The sequence below is a fragment of the Myodes glareolus genome, chromosome 17 (genome assembly GCF_982192425.1).
Source record: "Myodes glareolus chromosome 17, mMyoGla1.1, whole genome shotgun sequence".
Classification (NCBI taxonomy): Eukaryota; Metazoa; Chordata; class Mammalia; order Rodentia; family Cricetidae; genus Myodes; species Myodes glareolus.
The window spans coordinates 53,356,343-53,373,834 of record NC_142042.1 but is presented as its reverse complement, the minus strand read 5'-3'; the positions used below and the strand labels follow the sequence as shown (position 1 = coordinate 53,373,834).

General features: G+C 36.2%; 1 protein-coding gene and 1 pseudogene across 3 annotated transcripts in view; one reads left to right on the top strand and one right to left on the bottom strand.

Annotated features, from left to right (window-relative positions):
- Nucleotides 1-17,492, bottom strand: part of Magi3 (membrane associated guanylate kinase, WW and PDZ domain containing 3) — a 224,715-nt gene that overhangs the window by 68,284 nt on the left and 138,939 nt on the right. For all 3 annotated transcript variants that reach the window (XM_085677890.2, XM_085677889.2, XM_048442276.3), the window contains exon 6: nt 16,556-16,635. In XM_085677890.2, coding sequence (XP_085534016.2) covers nt 16,556-16,635 — 80 coding nt within the window. The remainder of the gene's footprint in view (nt 1-16,555; nt 16,636-17,492) is intronic.
- Nucleotides 11,955-12,196, top strand: LOC148119410 (small ribosomal subunit protein eS28 pseudogene; annotated as a pseudogene).

Sequence of the window (17,492 nt, the reverse complement as noted above, 5' to 3'; positions counted from 1 at the left end):
GTAGCTTTTTCAATAGCCAAGTGTATCTCAGCAGGTAATTAGCATACTAGAACAAAAGTTGACCTTTGCTGGGTGTGGTGATGCAAGCCTTTAATTCCAGCACTCAGGAGGCAGAACCAAGTGGATTTCTGAAGTTTGAGGCCAGCCTGATCTACATAGTGAGTTCTAGGCCAGGGGAGGCTATCTAGTAGAAGCCTATCTAAAAAACAAAACAAAACAAAAACAAAACAAAAAAAGTACACACACACACAAAAGCTAACTCGTGAAAAAATAACATTAAAGCAAAACTGTTATCTGAACACAAGACATAAAATTAATAGTTATTAGGTGCTGAAGAGGCTGAGAGGTTAAGTAACTCAGGTTAAGAACTTCAGATCCATTCATTTTTAGCTCAACACTGCCTGTAACTCTAGTTCCTGAGAATCCAATGCCTCCCCTTCGGCATTTGAACTCATATGAAAACACCTATACACACACACACACACACACACACACACACACACACACACACACACAAATCAGAATAAAATAAAAATACAAGTTATTATAATAAATTATTATAAATAAATTATAATAATCATTTATATTTCTTTTAAGATGCTTGATAAAGTTGATGTGAAACATAAGTTCCCATAAGTCCAATCCAAACAGCTGCATCTTATTATGTTTTCTACTTTTATACATCATCACTTATTTTATATATATACATACATACACATGCATATGCATACATACACACACACACACACACACACACACACACACACACACACACATTCTGACCTACATCTTAAAGAAGAACCCAGTCCCCAGTCTAGGACTTCTGTCATTTCAAGTGCACAATCCAGGTAAGTTTAAAACCTAAGGAAGGACTTACTTTTCATTATATTAACATCAGAAGAGCATCTGAAAGAACCAACTTAATTATAATTAAAGAATTAAAAGCTTGTTTGGAAGTTCTAGCAGGGAAGGATTATCCTTGACCAAAGACCAGTTCTCCTCTATTCGGGGAAGGTCGTCCTCTTCGACCTAGTGTACGGTTTTGGGAAGGTCGCACATGGAATGGTGAGGGAGGAAGGGGACACCTGCCTAGCCAGCCAGATCAGTTGAGTCAACCCTGACTATCAATGGGGTGACAGACGTTGCAGCCAGATCACCTTCATATAGAAATAAACACAAGATGTATCTTATTCTTAGGTAAAATTGATATGTCTTTGTAGTACATTTTTACTTAATATTTCCTTTGCTAAAAAAAAATAAAATGTAGATCAAAAAATGCCTTGTCTTTTCGGTAATCACAGATAATTTGGCAGAACAGAGGAAAAGTTATATGCAAAGAGAGATGAGTCTTATAAATAAGTGCCAATTACAAGAATCCAAATGTGCCATACTAAGAAATTATGTGCATTGTTCATATGAGTATGGAGGGCAAAGGACATTAGGTATTTTTCTCTAGAGCCCTCCCACTTATTTTTCAATTCCATTTATTTGTGTGTGTGTGTGTGTGTGTGTGTGTGTGTGTGTGTGTGTGTGTGTGCCGTGCATACACATGCCAAGGAATATGTGTGACGGTCAAAAGACAACTTTCAGGAAATGGTTCTATCCATCTACCATGTTGGTGATAGGAATCGAACTCAAGTGGTCAGACGAGATAGCTAAGCTATCTCACTGGCCTTTTACTTAGCTTTTGAGACATGGTCTCTCATGGAACAAAGCTCATCATTTCAAGTAGGTGTGTTAGCCAGGGAGTACCCAGGGATCCATCAGTCTCTGACCTACAAGGACAGGGTGACAGGGACACATAGCTATGCCTGTGTAGTATATGGATGTTGGAAATTCATGCTCAGGTCATCTTTATTGCACAACAAAAATTCCCACCAACTTAGCCACCACCCAGGCTTGTGATCTTTATTTTGATTATAATAAGAGTGATTAAGCAGGACTATGACATGATTAAATTTATATTTGTATAAGATAATCGGCACTCAGTAACAGGAAGAAACAGACAGAATGGAGTGATATAACAGCAAATAAAACCATGAATAGACTAGGCAATAAATTATGAAGAGTGAACTAGGGCACTGGTAGTAGGAGCGAGGAGAGCGCGCGTGCTACAGAGATACGGAAGTCAGAGGGATAGGATCGATAATTACTATAGTGATCAGGGGAGAAAAGAGTGGGAGAGGAGGCCATGGTGATTTCCTCAGTTTCTAGTTCTCCTGGCATAAGAATGATGAAGGTATAATACCTTGTTGCTGTGACAAAATATCTAATGAAGCAACTTACGGAAGGAAGAGTTCGTTTAGGCTCACAATTCAAGGACATAGGCCATCATCATGGAGAAGGCATGGCAGCAGGAATGTGAAGCAGCGGTTTGACAGTCAGGAGCCAGAGTTCAGCTCACTTTCTCCTTTTTATTCAGGCTGGGATTCCTACCCAATTGATGATGCTATTCATATTCTAGGTGATCTTCCCTCTGCAGCTAAACCTTTCTGAAAACAATTCTCACAGAAGTACTCAAGTCAAATTCAACCAATTTTTATAATCTTTGATAGCAAAGATTAATTACTACAACACATTATCAAGTACTTACTAATGACTAATAGGAAAAACTGTTACAGGAACTAAAAGTATAAAATTAAGATTTAGAAGAACTTAGGAGACAGAAGAAGCATTTTAAAAGCCTTAATACTGTGTCTAGCTCAAGTAGACACTTAAAAAGTGGTTAAGTTTTTAAAAGCTGTATTACTGAAACTTAGTACTTAACTGCAACAAAAAGGAAACAGTGAAGGAAAAGCTTAGAATAACCAGTTTTTTACTCAAACAAAAGAGAGGATTATCATTTGTTAAAGGCAAGAAAGAAAGGCATTCCATATATGTAGTCTGAACACATCCTGATAGAGGTATCTATGAAGCTTCTGGCAATATGGACCTAGATTTAACTGATAAACATAGTAAGATAAACATTTGGTAGACACCATGGGAAAAGTCATGGCAGTGGATAAGAATGCTCAAACTGTGAACAGAGAAAGGTGAAAGATAAACAGTCTCAGGAACACTGACATAGTAGAAACTGGAAGGATAAATTCCAATCTATGGGAAAGACAAAGACAGAAGGTATGACCAGCACAAATAAGCTGTGGGAAGCAGTGAGGAAAAGCTGGCAAGAAGCTATCAAGCTGGACAATCAGTTTGTTGGTAATTTTAAGAAAAGCAGTTCTAGGCTGGGCATAGTGGCACATGCCATTAATCAAAGCACTCAGGAGGTAAATGTAAGTAGATCTTTGTTAGCCTGAAGCCAGCCTGATCTACACAGAGATTTAGTCACAGGTCAGCCAGAGCTACATGGTGAGACCTTGCCTCAAAAAAGGAAAAAAGAGCCAAGTAGTGGTGACACATAACTGTAATACCGGCTCTTGGGAGGCAGAGGGAGTTGGATCTCCAAATTTGAGGCCAGCCTGGTCTAAAGAATGAGCTCCAAGACCAGCTGAGAAAAACCCTGTTGAGGAGGGAAGCAGTTCGTTGAAAAGGCGGGGTTACGGGTGGGTGCTAAATGCAAGACTATTACAATCACTATTTTAAAATAGAGGTGGAATCCTTAACAAGAGATAACCAAAAAAGAAAAAGAAAAACTTGTGAAAAAGATAGTGTAAGAACTGTGTAAAAGATGTAGGGTAAAGGGCAAGAGAAATATGTTTATTTGGGGAATGGGAAAGACCTAACTAACCTCACTATCTTTTCCTCTGTTAGAAACAGATGCATTTCCCCCCAAAACAGTTGACTCAAAAAAGAAAAACTAATTTTGGCATATTACGCAGCTGGATGATTCTAATGCCCATGAATTTATCTTTTCCCTTTTCTCTCTTTCAAAATGATTTTTTTCTTATTTAAATGTATGAATTACAACTGCTTTTCCATGGTGGAGGCCTATTCAGCTGGTAATTTTCTATTATCACTCTCTAAGCTCCAAAATGATTCAACATTCAATATATTTATAAGATGGCTTTGGTAAAAATTTATTCTTAATTGTTCTTTAATCATATAAGAAATGGGTGGGTTGAGAGTAGAATAGAATCCTGATGTTGTATTTTCTAAGATAATTACTTAAGCCAAAATACTAATTATTTTATTTGAATGGAAGATAAATATATTCATCAGTTAAATCATCAGATAGTGTGGAGACATAGCTGGGTTCAAATTTCAGAAGACTGGAAAAGAAAGGATATGTTTTAGAATTGGTGAAGTTTGCATAGATCTTAAATGATCAGTGGATGGCAAACAGTATCTTACATTATACAGTCCTACATTCAGAATATTATTTTCTGTTAACATCTACTCTATATAAAGCATGATGAAGAATATATATAATATATATAACCTCTTCATATATATATGACTTTCTCTCTCTCTCTCTCTCTCTCTCTCTCTCTCTCTCTCTCTCTCTGTCTCTCTCTCTCAGAGAGTCAGATATAGTCTTTAGTGAAAACAGTCAGCCTTCCTGTGAAGGGAAACAAAGTACACAGAGAAAGTGGTAAAAGTCGCTGAGCATAAAAGATAGAGACTCAAGGGTCCAATCAGGACCTCCCCACCAGATTATATGCAGGCAATACTGGAATGTATCTCTAGCTGTAACCCTTCCACGGAAGGAGTTTAACTACTCTTGGAAGAAATGTATATTTGATGAACCTCCTTGGTTTGTTTGTTTATGTGTATCTATGTGTGAACATGTACCACAGTGCCCATGTAGAGGTTAGAGCACAGCTTTCAGCAGCTAGTTCTCTCCCTTTACCATGTGGATTGGGGAATGAAAGCAGTAGTCAGATTTGGCAGCAAGTCATCTTTACTTGCTGAGCCATTTGGGTGACCCATATGTCTACTTTTGAGAGTAAAAGGGGACACTATAAATAATTATATTGTGACAAAAAATAGTGTGAATTCCTCAAATTCCATAGAGAAGCATGAAAGAAACATTTTCTATTTCTTTGAGCCCCTCAGTTCCTTCCACAAAGTAAAACATATCTTACCTGAGTAGTGAGCTTTACAGAATACACTCAATACGCCTGAGACTCTAGGAACTCCTGTTTCAGATGCTACTTGCTTGCTGAGAAACATTCTAGTCTGTCTAGAATGCTTTGTTGGAGGAAGTGTCACTGTGGAGGCTGGCATTGAGGTTTCCTATACTCAGAATACTGTTTAATGTGTCAGTAGACTTCCTGTTGCCTGCAAGATGTAACAATCTCAGCAATAGAACCACATCTGTCTGCATACCGCCATGCTCCCTGCCATGATGATAATGAACTGAACCTCTGAAACTGTAAGTCACCCCAATTAAATGTTTTCTTTACTGTTAAGACTGTGATAGACTAAAGAGAATTTTGAAGTTGGACTAAATAAATTTTGCATTACAATATTGTTACAAAGTTATGGGGGCCAGGGAGTAGAATGTGACAGTTTGACTGTATTGGCCTCCATAATCTCATAGGGAGTAGCAGTATAGGAAGATGTCAAATTTACTTTTTAAATATGTGCATTTGACATGCCAATGAGACAACTAAAGATAGGTACAAAAGCAATAGGAAACACAGAAATCTAGTTCAGAAAGAAGGGCAAAATACTGAAGATTAAGTGGGTCAGTCAAGACAATAGACTGAGAGGAATAAATATCTCCCATCAAACAGAAAATGCAGAGAACTGAGCAGAAATTGAATTAGGAGGTAGGAAAGACAACAAATCAACAAGACAGACAAAGACTAATGAATATGCACAATCTGAAAAGTCAGTTTTTTAAAGTATTACATGTTGTAGTTTATCTATATAATGGCTTACTTCACCATCACAAAGGACTTACTATGAAAGCCTTATAGACAAAGAAGATAAAATAAAATAAAAAATTTATAAAGAAAATACAGGGGCTGAGCAAGGGTGCCTATCTCCAAGCCTGACCACCTGAGACCGATTCTTGGAACTCACACAACAGGAGGGAACAGAATTATTTCCATTCATCTTACCTGTCACTTGCCTTCTTCTTTGCCTTTCACCTCCCAAGTGCTGGAATTATAAGCATGTGCCACTAAACCCTGCCTTCTCCCGTTTTCTTTCTAATTAATTAATTTTTTATCATGTGTGTGTAAGCTGGTGCCTACAGAATCCAGAAGAGGGTGATGAATTCCCTGGAAATAGAGTTACAAGCAATTGTGGGGTCCCTTATCCCCTTGCCTCACAGCTTATCCCTATTCCTAAGTATCAGCTCCCAACACCTAGAAACACATTTTACCCAGAACCCCCTGTAGCCACACCTATCTGGATACCAAAATAATTCCCTACCAGACAATAAATAGCCATCACATTCTCCTAAGAACCAAGGAACAAAACATCCAACCGACAAAGACAAGACGATATTATCAGGACCTAGAAATACCTTCTCAAACCTGGGTGTCCAGTTGTCAGATAAAAACAAAATCAGTAACAGCCAGGACAATGTGTCTCCACTAGAGCCCAGTAACTCTACCACAGTAGGCCCCAAGTATTGTAATACAGCTGAAGCCCAAGACAAAGACAGTACGATAGCCTTTATAAATATGACAGAGAACCTTAAGAGGAAATGAATGAATCCCTTAAGGAAATCTATAAAAATACAAACAGTAAAAGGAAGTGGAAACAGAGTCAACATAGGAAACTCAAACTGAGGTAATTGTAGAATGAAAGATTTAGGAACTCAAACATGAACTTCAGAAGCAAGTCTAACCAACAGAATATGATAGAAGAAAGAATCTTAGGCATTAAAGACACAGTAGAAGAAACGAAAATCTCAGTCAAATAAAAAGTTAAATCTAAAAAATTCCTGGCACAAAACATCCAGGAAATCTGGGACACTATAAAAAGACCAAACCAAAGAATAATAGGAATAGGAATAGAGGAAGATGAAGAAAGCCAGCAAATATTTTCAACAAAATCATAGAAGTAAATTTCCCTAACCTAAAGAAGAAAATGTCTACCAAGGTACAAGAAGCATATAGAACACCAAATAGATTAGACCAGAAAAGAAATTCCCCTCTACACTTAATAATAAAACACTAAGTGTACAGAACAAAGAAAGAATATTAAAGGCTGCAAGGGAAAAAGACAAAGTAATATATAAAGGCAGACCTATTAGATTAACACCTGACTTTTCAATGGAAGATAGAAGAGCCTGGACAGATGTTCTACAGACTCTAAGAGATCAGAGATGCCAGGCCCAACTAATATACTCAGAAAAACATTCACTCACAATAGATGAAGAAAATAAAGACATTTCATGAAAAACCAAATTTAGCAGTATTTATCTATAATTCCAGTCCTACAGAAAGTGATAGAAGAAAAATTCCAACCTAAAGATGTAAACACACCAAAGAAAACATAAGGAATAAATAATCCCAGACCAGAAAAATCAAAAGAGGGAAACACACACACACACACACACACACACACACACACCCCAAAATAACAGGAATCAACAAACATTGTTCACTAATATCTTTTAACATCAGTGTTAGTGTTCTCAATTTCCCCAATAAAAAGACACAGGATAAACAGGTGATGGTGGCACATGCCTTTAATCCCAGCACTTTGGAGGCAGGTCTCTGTGAGTTAGAGGCCAGCCTGGTCTACAAAGGGAGTTCCAGAACAGGCTCCAAAGCTAAACAAAGAAACTCTGTCTTGGGGGGAAAAAGAAAAAAAAAGACACAGAATAACAGACTGGATTTAAACACAGGACCCACCCTTCTGCTGCATCTAAGAAACAGCTTATTATCAAGGACGGATTTCACTGAAGGTGATCAAAGGGTTACAAACTAGAAAAGAAGTCAAAGTATCTTTCTTTGCATATGATGACAGTATACATAGGTGCCCTTAAAATTCCACTGGCGTTCCTACAGCTAATAAACATTTTCAGCAAAGTATCTGGATACAAAAATTAACTCACAATAAAACAATAGCCCTCTGATAAATGACAATCAGAATGAGAAAGAAGTCAGGGAAACAGCACCTTTCACAATGGCCTGTATAAATACAAAACATATTGGGGTAACTAAATAAACAAGTGAAATACTCATGGATCAGTAGGATTAATATAGTAAAAAGGGCCATTCTACCAAAAGCAATCTGCATATTCAATGTAATCCCCACTGAAATTCTTCATAGATATTGAAAGAATAATCTTCAGCTTCATATGGAAACACACACAGACACACACAAACAAAAACAAAAAACATACAGCCACACACACACACCAAAAACAAAACAAAACAAAACAAAACAAAACAAAAAACCAAACCAAACCAAACCAACCAATCAAACAAACAAACAAACAAAAAACCCACAGCATTGTTAAAGCAATCATGAATAATAAAAGAACTCCTGGAAGTTCCATCCCCAATTTCAAGATGTATACAAAGCTATAGTAAATACAGCATGATATTGTAATAAAACAGTATGATATTGGCACAAAAACACACATGTTGGTTAATGGAATTGAACTGAAAACCCAGACATAAATCCACACACCTGATTTTTTTATATATAAAGAAGCTACAAGTACACACTATAAAAAAATATCTTCCACAAATGGTGTTGGTCAAACTGGCTTACTACATGAAGATGAGACCAAATAGATACATATTTATCACCCTGCAAATATCTCAACTCCAAATTGAGCAAAGACTTCAACAGAGAACCAGATATATTGAACCTGATAGAAGAGAAAGAGTGAATAACCTTACACTCATTGGCACAGGAAAAGACTTTCTGAACAGAACTTCATAAGCAGAAGTACTAAAATCAGCAATTAACAAATGGGACCTAAAAAAACTGAGAAGCATCTGCACGGCAAAGAACACCATTATTTTAACAAAGTGGCAGCCTACAGAATGGCAAGAGAATTTTACCAACTACCTATTCAATAAAGGGCTAATATCTAAGATAAATAAAGGACTCAAAAAACTAGATTTCAAGAAACCAAGAACCCAGTTCAAAAAAATGGGGTATAGGAATTCCAGCAGACCTGAGCTTCCTGACACCCTTCCCTTCCCCCTGACACATTTCCCTTCCTCCCTTTGCCCATTTGCTATATAACAGCTTCTGAGGAAATAATAAACTGGACAGCTTGATCAGAAAAAAGAAATGGGGTATAGATCTAGACAGAGAATTCTCAAAAGAGGAACCTCAAATGGTTGAGAAACACTTAAAGGCATGTTCAACATCATTAGTCATCAGGAAAATACAAATCAAACTTTGTATTTTCAAATACAAATTTTCAAATACTACTTTGAGAATTTATCTCATACCCTACAGATTGGCTAATTAGGGACAATAGAACAAGTGTCAGCTCATGCTCGTGAGGCTGTGGAGCAAGAGCAATACTTACTCATTGCTTGTGAGAGTGCAAATTTCTGCAGTCACTATGGAAATCAGTTCCTCATGAAGATGGCAATCGATCTACCTTATACAACTATTGGCATATGCTCAGAGGTCACTTGCTCAACAATTTTCATTGATGTTCGATTCAGAATAGCCAGAAATGTAAAACAAACTAGATGTCCCTCAGAAGAAGAATGGATAAAGAAAATGTGGTATATTACATAATGGAGTATTATCCAAATAAACGAATGAATGAATGAATGAACGAGTTTACAAAGGGCACCCAAATGCTGGCAAAGTTTCCACATAAAACCTGAGAAAGCTTAAAAAAAAAAAACCCACAAAACTCAAAGGATTCTAGATAGAAAAGAACAGAGTCAAGCCTGGCTTTTAAGAGGCAAGCAGAGGTACAGTTCCTTTAAGAGAGGCATCCTCACTGAGTATTAGTGGCAAAAAACCTTGCAGCTCTCTTAAGAGGCCCTGCCATCAAACACTTAAATGGTGTTTATGTGCAGCTGGTGCCAGGTTTCTCGGTGTCGGCAAACATGGCTCTCACCACTACCTCCGCCATGAAGCTAGAATCTCAGAAAGCTAAGGAATGGGGCAGAGGCAGCCACCAAAGCTGCAGCTTTAATCCTAGCCATACAGTTTAACAGATTAAAGACTCATGTGCTCAGAAAAAGATAGAGATACACAGGAAAGACAGATTCAGATGAAAAAAAAAAGCAAAACACCCTCTAAACGGTTTACAGTGTGTTTAAAAATATATGTAAGGCTTGGAAGAGAAAAGAAAAAGGAATAGAGAAAGTCCTTAAAAAAGAAATAGAGTAAGTAGTGTGCGCCTTTAATCCCAGTACTTGGGAGGCAGAGGCAAGTGGATCTCTGAGAGTCTGAGGCCAGCCAGGCATATAGAATGAGATCAAGGACAGTCAAAGATAAACAGTGAAAGCCTGTCTCAAAAAAAACCAAAAATTAAAAAATAAAAACAAAAAAGTGAAGAAATCATGTAAAGATGGAAAATACACAAAGAGTCTGGATTATGTATATTATTGTGTTTTCCTTTAATTTTTTGACTGTGAATGAGTTAACTACAAAAAGACATTTCATTGTATGGATAACTACAAAAAGACATTTCATTGTATGGGCTAACAAGTTAAACTCACATATATATTTTAAAGGTATCTTGACTTCAAAATTTAATTCTAAGGACATGCTACTTTGGAAAAGAGGTTCTGCTTTTGTTTCCACAGAGGATAGAAAGCTGTGGATTCCTGACCAGCTAACATACTTTGATCAAACAAGAACTCCTGAAGTGATAAACCAGGTGATCCAACATCCATGATAGCTTCAGAACTGCTGGCTGAGATGGGCCTATTACATAGGATACCCTATAAAAGACTAACAATTAACAATATCCCTAATCAGCAGGTAGTAGTCTAGAGATCGATGCCCAAATTTCTGAAATAATTGTTCATAAATGTTTGTTTACATTTAAAGGGGGTTGATTATAAAGGGTTAATGGGCACAGTCAAGGACTTTCTACAGAAAAAAAAGGGGGATATGAAATAGAATTGAATACTTTATTGGTATGGACTTTGGTTTACTGGTACAAATTTAAGGTCAATTTTGTTGTATGTATATTTCTACTCTTGTTTAAGGTATTATGTTTATAAAGCTTATTAAAAATGTAGTGTATAATTAAAAATTATGGATTAATAGATAGTCATATAAAATAATCAAACTGTAGTCATGTTAGTTAGGTTTTCTACATATATAGGGATATATTTCAGGTATATAGGTATTCTTCAAACTTTTCAAAGACCTACAGAATATGGCATTTGAAATGTTTTAAGTACTTAGGCTTTTGTCAGCAGTGATACATGTCTACTTCTGGCAGCATCAATTACTTCAGAGAGGTTAATGGGCATCTAAGAAACTTGTTATGGAATTTGCCTTCAATGTGACAAGGCTAGACATTTGGGCAACAATCTGCTCTTGCCTGGACTGCTTGATGGTGTGCTGTATAAACTGGACATGCAGGACCCATAAAAAGTGGCTGCTGACTTTCCAAAAGACTGGATGGTCCTTCAGGGTTCCTGCTTCACAAAAGAAACTGTCAGATGTTCTGCAGGACACAAAAGAAAGCAACTGACAAACTCTACCAGTACAAGGCAGAACAGACCTTCAAATTTCTTGCTTCACTGAAAAGTCTACTAGATATTATGGGCCTTTAAGAAGAACTTTGGGTGACTATCCAGGCAGCAAGATGTCTCTGTCAATTCTAGAGTTTTGGAAGTTGCTTACAATGCAATTCCTGTTTGCTTAGGTAATATATCTTTCTGGGGTCTTTGATGGAGTTGAAGACTAGATATAATTATAGTCTTCCTTAGTTATGATAAAAGATAAATTAGATATAAAACTTTAGACTAACAAAGATAGGATAGATGATATTTTCCTTAATTTGTTAAATGTAAATGTCCTAAATATTGTAACTATGATTCTTGCTTGATAATGGTTTTGTATATGTAATTTTACTATTTTAAAGTTAAAACCTGCTCTCTGCCTGCTCGCCGCCATCATGGACACGAGTCGCGTGCAGCCCATCAAGCTCGCTAGGGTAACCAAAGTGCTGGGCAGGACCGGTTCGCAGGGACAGTGCACGCAGGTACGTGTGGAATTTATGGATGACACCAGCCGCTCCATCACCCGAAACGTCAAAGGTCCTGTTCGAGAGGGAGACGTGCTCACCCTATTGGAGTCAGAAAGGGAGGCTCGGAGATTACGTTGACCTTCCTGCTTTCCTACTGGGTCCTGAGTATCCACCACTTGGCCCATGATGACCTGCGACTATTAAATAAAGCATTTGTATTGTTTTAAAAAAAATAAAGTTAAAACCTTCCTTTTTAATTAGACAGAAAATGAGAGATGATATGGGATGTCCTCTGTAATGTGCTGTTTTTATTGGTCAATGAATAAAGCTGTTTTGTCCAATAGCTTAGCAGAGTAAAGCCAGGTGGGAAATCCAAATAGAGATATAAAGAGAGAGAATAGATGGAGTCAAAGAGATACTATGTAGTTGCCAAAGGAGAAAGATGCCAGAACATTACTGGTAAGCCACAACATCTAGCAACAAAGATTAATAGAAATTAGTTAATTTAAGATGTAAGAGCTAGCTAGGAATATGCCTGAGCTATTGGCTAGTGTTGTAATTAATATAGTTTCTGTGTGATTATTTGGGGTCAGGCAACTGGAAAACAAAAGCACAGTCTCCATTTACAAATACAATAACCAAGTAGATACACAGAGAAATAGAATTAATAAAATGATGAAAATAGCAGATTAAATAGAAGGAACCAGAAAAAAAAATCATCCTGAGTGAGGTAACCCAGACAAATATGGTATATATTATTTATATATATATATATATATAATATATATTACACTGTTATGTAAATATTAGCTGTTAAGCCAATGATAACCAAGTTAAAATTTGAAGAACCAGAGTTTAAGTACAAAGTAAGAGACTTGTGGGTAGGGGGACTGATCTCTCTAGAAAGGGATATATACAACAGATAGTTTTGGATGGATTAGTAGTAGGGGACTGGAACAGAAAGATCAGGTGGAGAGGAGGAGGGAAGAGGGAAACAATGACGGGAATGCATGAAGACACAGCTGAGCTAAAATTGAGGGCCATTTGAGGGGTAGTATAGAAACCTAACACATAAGCTTTCCAAAATAAAAACATGCCTGAAGATTACCTAAAGGAAATCACTACATAATGGGAGAGACAGAGCCCAACTGTCCATCTTTTGTCACTAAATGAAGCTTCCAGTACAAGGATTGGAATTACATCTAACGTAAGCATTGGCCAAAGAGACCCCACAGGAATCCACAAACAGCCTAGGCTTTTGTTCTCCACAAACTGTAGCAAGGTCCCATTGCTTAAGACAAGACCTACACAACTCATTGAACATGGAGATGTTGAACACAGAGCCTTCACCCTATGTGTTAGCACCTTTGATACAGAAAGGTATGCTACATGTTACCAAAGGAAAAATGTAAACACCAACTAAGGCACAAATCCTTTGTTCTACAGTGGTGTCTACTTTGCAAGATTTGCTAGTGTACTGGCACAGAGTTTGTAGGAGCAACCAACCACTATCTGATTTGACTAAAGGCCCACTCCCCAAGATAGAACCCATACCTGACATTGCTTGGTTGACCAAAAACCAAAGACTAGATAGCCCAGGGATTTAGAGTAAGAACAAATACTACTACTGGTCTTAAAAACGAACAAACAAATAACAAAAAAGTAGTAATAAAATTAATCCTAATGACATTCTGCTATACTTAAAGTGTCTTGAGTGTCTGCTTCAGTCATCCTGAGAGAAGTTTTCCACTACAGCCGATGGGAACACATACAGAGACCCAGAGCCAGACATTATACAAACAGTGAGAAACCTTGGAACACTCAGCTCTAAATGGGATATCTCCATCAAGTCCCTCCTTTCAAGGCTCAGGGAAACCTGTGGAAGGGTTGGGGACAGAAGAGTGTAAGAGCCAAAGGGGATGAAGTGTTTTTATGGGATTTTTGGGTGTATAAACAAGTGCTTCTGCTTCTTGTGTCTTCTCTAGGTTCCTTTCCTCCTGTTTGTTTTGACTAATTTTAATGTGTTAGTTTTATTTTATTACATTTTATTTTAATTAATTTTGTTATTATCCTTTAGAAGCCTGTTTGTTTTCTAATGAGAAACAGAGAGGTGGATGGATCTGGAGAACAGGGATGTACTGGTAGAAATAAAAGGGAGGGGGGTTCCTGTAAACAGGATAGACTACATGAGAAAAAATTCAATTTTCTATAAAAGGAAAAAAACTATAAGAAACACAAAGACACTAACATTCAAAAACAAAATTCATAAAAACAAAAAATTAGAAACCATTACATAATCAAAAGACCAATATGGCCAAAAAAAAATGCCCAAACAAGCAATAGAAGACAAAATATCTACACAAATACCATTGAGTTGTGCTTTGTGTTGGCCATCTACTGCTGGGCAGAGATTAATATGCAAAGTCAGACTCCACTAGAGAAAACGAATTTTTCCTTGAAAGCAGATGTCAATTGGAAATGTATTATAATGATTTTTTACTACATTATTCATTTTTATAGTCACTAACTCAATATTTCTATCACTTTTAGGAAATTCACAAATAATCTCTATTCCCATCTTCTTCCTGAGACAACTCCTAACCTTTTCTGTTTCCTTAGATTTCACAATTTTCTTATATAGAGAATAGTACAATCTGGTCTTCTGTATCTTATCTTTTTGTACTTTGGACAATATAACTGCATTTCATACATAAATATATATTATTTAGTTTAATTGCTAAATATTATTTAACTGTAGAGTTATGTTACATTTTACATATTCATTATGCAAACAGTTGTTTCCACTTCTGGTGTATTTATTGATAGTGTTAACTACAAATTCTTACCTATAAGCTTTTGAGTATACACACACACATACACACATAAACACTTTTCATTCTTCCTGGGTAGATACAGAGAAATGGAAATGGAAAATCATATGATAGAAAAAATTAAATTTAACTTTTAAGACACTGACAAAATGGTTTTCAAAATGGCTGTACCATTTACATTCTGTACATCAATATGGAAGAGCTACTGCTTCTCTAATTATCATTTTTATTCTTGTAGTCATTCCAGTGTGTTAAATTAGCAAACCACTCAAACTGTTTCCAGCAACTTTTTCATCTATATTTTGATCATTTGTGTACCTCCTTTGGTAAATGATTATTTAAATATGGTATCCATTTTTTAAATCATTGAGTTATAAATTTTATAGGATATGGAACAGTGGCTCAGCTGTCAAGAGCACTTGCTGCTCTTGCAAAGGACCCTGGTTCAGTCCCCAGGACCCACATGGTCCTTCTCTAACTCTAGTTCCAGTGATATCGGCTCCCCTCTTCTGGCCTGTAAAGGCAATGGACGCAAGTGGTACACAAGACATACAAAAAAAAAAAAAAACACTCATCCACATAAACCTTTTTTAAAATCCTCAAACAGTTCTTTATAGATCTTTACCATAATTCCCCTTTTAGACACTGCAAAATCTGGGACTTGGTCTATTAATTTTCTTACTCCCTTTACCACGGTTTCATAAGAGCTCTACCACTGACTTATAACACTAGCTCCTTTAAATACATTTTCAAATTTTTAGACACTAAGTTGTTCAGGTTGATCTTAAATCTGAAATCCGTCTGCCTCAGGTTCATAAGTAGCTAGAATTATAAGACTGCGATATTTATTTTCTTAGTGATGTCTTTTAATGAACATTTAAAAATTTAAAATTAAGTACAAAACAACAATTTCTTCTAGTCTTTTTATAGTTTGTATAGAAACTACCAATCTTCACTTTATGAATATATTCTCCTATATTTTCTTCTAAAAGTTTTATGCTTAGCTTTATGATTAGGTTTTTTATTTATCTTATTATTTATTAAAAATTAATTTTTGTGTAAGAAATGAGATATAGGTGAGGTTTGCTTTTCCAGTAAGCTCTGTTTTATTTATGTATTCTGTAGTACTAGCAATGGAAACCAGGGCCTTATACACAAAATGCCAACTTGTTCCAATAACATTTGTTGAAGATACTTTCTTCTCAGAAAATTGATTCTTGGCAAATTAATGGAAAATCAAGTGACTAGAGATATATCCCACGATTTCTATTTTGTACTAAACTTTTCTTTTGGCTACAATGATCTATTTTCTTACACTGATCTTATTTGTCCTACAACTGTCTGGATTACTATATTTTTACAGTAAGTCTTTAAATACATGGCCTACGCTCTGCATTAGGCATAATGAAACTGTACCTAATTTACTGAATATAATTTTAAAAGTTCAAATTTAGGACATACGTTAAAAAAGCAGCAGAGACATTTTTTTCTTTTTAAAGAAGATAAAAAATTCTTATAAGCTTATATAACATAATTACTACCACCAGTTAATTATGATGACAATCAACTGCTTATGAATATTACTATTTGCTTAGGGTTTTGAAAAAGTCATTATCTAAGCAAGAAGAGAAAGGAAGGATTAAGAGAATAAGCCTAGTATGAGAGGCTTCGGAATCTCTACCTCCATCTTCACAGTCTTCAGGGGCTTTGGCTTTCTTGCAGAGACGAGGATCCAACCAGGTGGTTGTCTTGGTATTATGACTGTGGAATAAAGATCTCAATTAGAAATAGTAAAATAAAGAGGGAGAAAAGTATTGAAAGCAAAGATTCAACTAAAAAGCATATGATATTAGAGCATTTACCTCCTATAGGATCCATATGTATACCACAGACTCAATAATCCAATTATTCCCAATCCATTGCTTAGAATAGCCAGAAAAGAAAGGTAATGCCAGAAGCACAAATTTGAGAATGAAGAACTTAAAGAAGGGATCAAATGCCATTTTGATAATGATAAATTGACTTAAACAGTCAAAACCATTTCAAACAGTGGACACATAGCCACATAACTGTGTATTGCTAGTTAGAAAAGCTGAACTAAAAATCATGTTTCCTTGCTTTTGTTTAAAAAGTAATGCAACATTTTTTTTGTTTTGCTTTTGAGTATCTGTGATTTGATGGGGGCTGAAAACAAACGAAGCTTCTGTCCTTATAGAGGTTCTTTAAAATAAGAAAAATTTTACAAGATTTAAAGTGGCTGTTTCTGTAACATATCACTGAAAAGTCATGGCTCTGGTTAAACATCATTCTATAAAACTGTAAAATTCTATAAAACTAACAGGGATCACCTGAAACAAACAAACAAAAAAGGTAGAAAAAAACAGAAAGATAATGTCATTGCTCCTTTCTGTGAAACAGACCAAAAATGGTCCCAGAGAACAATGTGTTTAATTTCATTATAGGCCACATTTAGTCAGCTTCAGGCCAAGTCACATGCAAGGCAATAATGTTGGAAACTATTAAAGTTCAGAGAAAACAAGCAGTGTTCAAAGTCCCTGAAATAGGGGTAGGGAAATAGCAGTCAATAAAGTGCTTGCCTTGTCAACATGAGGACCCAA